Below are 6077 nucleotides of genomic sequence, written 5' to 3'. Positions count from 1 at the left end.
AGTTTGGAGCGCCAAGGATGCAGAAGGATTGGGACGGTCCCAAGGCTCAGGGCTCTTCACAGCTATGGAGGTCACAGCATGGCCGATGCAGGCTACATAAGATGGACAAATATTCGCTGAATAGATGGTGTCTACCTTTTCTGGGATTCTAGGCACCTCGACACTCCAAAAGTTAAGAGTTGGCTGCATCTGACTTTCCCACCTAGGCTTTGTGCTCAGCTGGGCATAAGATGGTGAAGGCTTCTGCCTTCAGTGGAGAGGAAGAGTTGGTCCACACACTTTCCTGACTGAAGCCTAATCTAATGCAGGTGTCAGTAAAAGCTCTGACCAAACACAGGAACTATGGCAGGGATGGGGAGATGTACGTGCCTGGGGGTAGGGTGGTGCCTGAAAAAAGCCTTGGCAGGTAGAGGAACTGGGGTGCAGCAAGTATTGCTTAATGGGGGGGGGGGTGACAGGGTTAGGTAGATACAGGGGTTCAGATTTGTTTTATTTATGTGTGCACATGCAAGCAAGTAACCACAAGAGGGCAGAAGAGGGTTTCAGACCCTCATGAGCTAGAGTTACAGGCAATCAAAAGCTGCCTGATATGGATGCTGCGAACTGAACCCAGCACCTCTAGAAGAGGAGCAAGCGCTCTTCTGAACTGCCATCTCTCCAGCTCTTTTTCCCCCTGACATAAGGTTCCACGTAGCCTAGGCTGGTTCTGAACTCTTACACATGTAGCTGAGACTGGCCTTCAGCTCCCAATCCTTCTGACTCACAACTGCTGTGATTGCAGAATTTCCTACTAAGCCCTGCTAATTTAGATTTCATTCTATTGGAAGTGGCTCAGAGTTGTACAAGCAAAGGTTAAATAAGGGTGGGGACAAGAGAAATGGGCAACCAGACCAAAGAATGTTGTAGCCAGGCAGTGGTGGCACACACCTTTAATCCCAGTACTCTGGAAACAGAGGCAGACGATCTCTGCGAATTTGAAGCCAGCCTGGTCTACAGAGAGAGTTCCAGGACAGCAAAGGGGCTACACAGAAAAACCTTGTCTTGAAAAACCAAAATAAATAAATAAAAATTTAAAATCCAGGGACAGAAGAGGATGGCTCAAGCCAATAAGGTGGCAGATGTCCCTTTTGGAGGGATGGGAACAGAACGTTATTTATGATCCATGGTGCAGTATTATAAGGAGAGGAGGTTCTGTGTGTTTGGGGGGTGCTGAGTCAAGGCAGGGACACCCCAGCAGATAAAGCTCTCTCTTCCTTTCCTGATCCTACTTGACCTGGTAGCCCCAGAAGATCTTACTCTTTTGAAGCCATGTAGACCCTAAGTGCCACCACTTGGTGCTGTGCCCATATTCATTGTCACACCAGGAAATGAACTTGACAAGATGGTCAGAGAGGGTAGTGCCAGCCTCAGCATGAAAGGTGGAGTAAGAAGTCTTTTAAGCTGCAGGAACAAACTGGTCCACAGGAACTGCCCTCTGGACTGATTCACCCCCCCTCTTTTTTTTCTCTTTTTTTGGAAATAAGGTTTTACTCTACATAGCCCCAACCATCCTGGAACTCAGTATGTAGACCAGGCTGCATCTACCTCCCAAGTGTTGGGATCAAAGGTGGGTGTCACCACACCTGGCTCCTTACCACTTTCCTGATGTCACCGTACTCCGCAACTTTTTCTTGATAGCAGATAGGGTCCCGATACTGTGGTTGGACACAGGAGGGACACCCAGAGAGCTTCCCATTCATTCAGTTCAGGGCTAGCCTCGACTGTGGTCTTGTCAGTGTCAGCCTGTGAGAGATGATGTTCTGGATTTCCCCATGGCCATCAGATGACATTCTCAGAGAGGCTGCCCATTTCTTCGGGGTGGGAGAAATGGCATAGGCTGTGGTCCTGAAGCCTTTCTCAGTGCCAGCTAATATGGATGACCTTTACAGGGACTTGAAGCATTGCTGTCCATTTAAGGAAATTCCCATTTCATGGTTCATGACTGTCATACACATGGGGAATCAACACCCAGCTTTCTCCAGCATGTCAGAGGCATCAGTGGACTTCAGACCAACCTGAGTCACTTAGCTAGACCCTGCCCTAAAAACTTGAGTTGCAGAGGAGCATGGTGACACATCCCTTTATGATCAGTATTTAGAGCAGAGCCAAGTTCAAGGCCAGTCTTGTCTACATATCAAGTTGCAAGTCAGACAGGGCTACACAGTAAAACCCTATCTAGAAGGCCAGGAAGAGCTGTAGCTCAATGCCAGGTCACTACTTTGTATGCATGAAGCCCTAAATTCAATCCCCAGGGAAAAACGAAAGATAAAGAAAGGAGGGAATGGGCTGAAAGCTATAGAAGATGTTATTGGATCTTAAATGTATCTTGGTAAGTGAAAGAAGCAAAGTCAAAGTAATTTTATTTACACATACAAGCCACAGTATCCATGTTTCTGTTCTCTTTCTACTATGAGTGTTCCGGATATCAAACTCAGGTTATTGAGTTTGGCATCAAGCACCTTTGTCCATTGAGCCATCTTACAGACCCTCTTAAGAAAGTGGTGTCTTGAATGATTCTGAGCATTAGACTTTCTGGAAAAGATGGGGGGAGGGAGACAAAATGAAGAGAAAAGTGTTTACCAGAATGTGGGAAGAAAGGGCTGACTGGATGGATCACAGGACATTTCCAAGGCCAAGAGGTTACAGTCATGATGGATACCCGACATGGCACTGCATCTGTAAACCCCAGATCAGCAACAGTAAGGAGGAGCCTGCTGGCGAACTGTGCACATCAGGGAATACATTGTGTCTATACAGCTTCAACAATTGTAACAAGCAGAGCACAAAAGATGGAAAATGGCAAGTTTTCTTAGTTTGAGACACAGCTTTGTTGTGTAGCTTTAACTTGTCTTGAATTCATGGTTCTCTTGCAAGAGCAGCAAGTCAGTGCTTCAGTTCCCAGCACCCACATGAGTAATTGCAACCATCTGTAGCTCTAATTCCAGGGATTCTAGCTCCCTCTTCTGGCCTCTGAGCATTGCCTGAAATGGTGCACACACATACACATATACAAACAATCATAAACATAAAATGAAAACAAATCTGTAAATAAATGGAGCTGGGGATGTAGCTCAGTGGAGTAGAGCTCTTGCCTAGCATGCACAAAGCCTTAGGGTTTTATTGCTGTGAAAAGACACCATGACCTAGGCAATCCTTTTTTTTTTTTTAAGATTTATTTATTTATTTATTTATTTATTTATTTATTTATTTATTTATTTAATGTATATGAATACACTGTAGCTGTCTTCAGAAACACCAGATGAATGTATTAGAGCCCATTACAGATGGCTGTGAGCCACCATGTAATTATTGGGAATTGAACTTAGGACCTCTAGAAGAGCAGTCAGTGATCTTTTTTTTTTAATTAGAAAAATCATTTATTTCTGCTCCTTTCATACATCACGTTGTCCAGGAAACAAGTCTCCCATATGCGTCTGAAACGGCAGAGCACCACACACACCGTCTGAAGGCAAAGCACCGCCGCAGGAACTGGCCAGTCGTCCAGACGTCTCAGCTCTCATCATGTACTTCTCGATTTGCATTAATTTCTGAAAATCAGAAATATCAAGTCCAAAAACTGATGACGGGTTTGTAAAAAATAATCACTTTGTTCAATATCAAAGTTTTAGGAGGAGTATATTTTCTTTAAAAAATAAAAAAATTAAGAAAAAATGCCATTTAACATAGCTGGTACACTGGGAAAGGTCATCAGAAAAATACTGTAATGAACTTGTCTCTGATACCATGACTTCCAGTCCAAGCTTTGCTGTGCTTGCTCGGGTGTCGCTCAATGCAATGTTTACTCTTCATTCTTTTCCACATTGCACAGGGAGTGGTTCAGCCTTGAAAACTTTATTAACAGGAGCAAATCCGGGATTCACTGATTTCTTCTCAAAAGGTACTAGCCCATGAGGTAGCCCAGCAATTTCATTCTCATGAATACTCTATCCGTGAAGAAACTCAACAGAACACAGACGACGAAGCCAATGAAAAGAAGAAGAAACCTATTGAGTTTTGGTATATTTGGTGCATTGGATCGATTCAGGATGATGAAAGCTAAACCTCCCATTGTAAACAGAAAGCTAGATGCAAGTCCTTCCATAATATACTGTCCATTTACTCTGTAAGCCAAGAAAGCTACTGGTCTCTGATGCTCATGTTCATCCGTCATTGAGCCAACACTTGGAGGTTCAAGGATAACATCGTAGATTATTCCTCTGGTAATGAGGAAATGAGATACCACCACCAGGGCGAACACCGCCATAGCCGACAGCATGTGCATCCAAGGCAGTTTCTTCAGCTTCAGGTTGGGGCATTCGAGCACTAAGAACGGGACTCGGTACACAGTCTCCATGTCCCCAGCAGTAGGGCCAGCTCTCTGGCCTTCAGCCCCCTGTACCGCCCGGGGAAGTCAGTGATCTTAACTGCCAGGAGCTGACAGAATTAAGAAATTCCCTTAGTCTGAGTAACGCCATTTTACACAGATTTCAGCCTAGGTTCCTGTTTCCCACAGTAAAGGCCTTTTCCCAGAAATTAGGTGATCTCACTTTGGTCAGGTAGCTAGCTGAGTAGAACAGTCACCCAGGAAATGGATCCTGCTCTGCAAAACATTCTCCCCTGTACCTAAGTTGTCCCCCTTCTCAAGAATTCTTCACAAAAGGTATTGTGAGAAACCCTTTAACCAGAAAGTTCCCTTAGTTCCATGCCTTACTTTTCCATGCCTTATTTCCTTCTTCTACCTGTATAAAACTAGCATATGAAAAAATAAAAATTTGTCAGCTTGATCAGACCACTTGACTTGCAGGCCTTCTTCATGCCTCTTGTTCCCCCATTCTCTCCTAGGTGATCCCGGGTTCCTGTTGACTGTGTCCTTCGGGTCCAGGCAAACTGGTGCCCAATTTGGGGCCTTCGGTGATCTCTAAGGAGGGAACGCCACACAACCAGTTAGGAAGGCCTTCTGTGTTTCTCCAGGGAATAACAGAGCAATTACATGATTTACCCTTCTCAGCTCAGCTCGGAGGGAAAAGCATTCTCGGCACAGATCCTTAAAGGTAAGGTGATGGGACAAGCATTCTCTCAAAAGTCCCTCTTTATTTCAGGACTTAAGTCAAGACTCCAGGAATTAGGGTTAAGAAAAAAGATCTCAAAAAATTTCTAGACTTTGTTGGTAACATATGTCCTTGGTTTCCATAAGACGGCACCATTGATGAAAAGGCTTGGCAGAGAGTTGGCAACGCTTTAAGGATCATTATTCAACTTTTGGTCCCAAAAAAGATTCTGGTCACCATTTTTAGTTATTGGAACCTTATTAATGACATACTTAGGACTATCCCAGAGTAACCGGATTTATAACAGTTAGTGTCAGAAGGGGAAAAGTCTGTTAGAGAAACTGCTTCCCAGTCCCCCTTCAGTGACTAGGCAAAACCGAGACTCCTCCTACCTCTGTAATTATTGAGATGGAGGAGGGAATGCTAGATACACAGCCTGACAGACCCTGCTCAGCCCCCACTCACGTGACTAATCACTCCAAGCCATCTCCAAGACGATTGATTGTACCCTTCAGTTGAAAACAATACACTGGGTCCAGGGCCCAGTGATTTCTCTCCAGAGGGTGAGACAGACCTGGAGGAAAAGGCTGCAGCCTGTCAGTCTGGTGGTCCAGACCCGCCCAAAGTGACTATAATTGCCCTTGCTACAGCTCCTCCAGTCAGGGATGGTTTTTCCTTTCCGTCATTCAATCCACCTCTCCGATATGGGACTCTTGATATTATTTTTGGATCTCTGCCTATTTCTGCCACCCATTGGCAATTAACAACAGATTTGGTTTCACTCCGTTGCATGGTCACCACTAGGCAAGAACAAATACAACTTCTCCAGGCTCTCAAAGAGTTAGACTCACAATTAGCTGATCTGAGTTTTACTCCTGGATTTTCCTCCAAGAACAGGAGAGGAAAACAAAACAAAACAAAACAAAAAAACAAAAAACTAACTAAAAGGGAAAAACCCAAAGTCTTTTGGCCCAGCTCCAAAGACCTAAT

General features: G+C 44.6%; 1 protein-coding gene across 1 annotated transcript; it reads right to left on the bottom strand.

The window, feature by feature from the left end:
- Nucleotides 1-3691: 3691 nt before the first annotated feature.
- On the bottom strand, nucleotides 3692-4463 carry LOC308418165 (oligosaccharyltransferase complex subunit OSTC-like). Its single transcript, XM_080913525.1, has one exon. It carries the CDS (start codon nucleotides 4391-4393, stop codon nucleotides 3941-3943), a length of 453 nt encoding a protein of 150 aa, XP_080769651.1. The 5' UTR covers nucleotides 4394-4463; the 3' UTR covers nucleotides 3692-3940.
- Nucleotides 4464-6077: the final 1614 nt, after the last annotated feature.

This window comes from Micromys minutus (assembly GCF_963924665.1).
Source record: "Micromys minutus genome assembly, chromosome: 2".
NCBI classification, from domain to species: domain Eukaryota; kingdom Metazoa; phylum Chordata; class Mammalia; order Rodentia; family Muridae; genus Micromys; species Micromys minutus.
The sequence above is the reverse complement of the archived record's forward strand: the minus strand, read 5'-3'. Positions and strand labels throughout refer to the sequence as shown.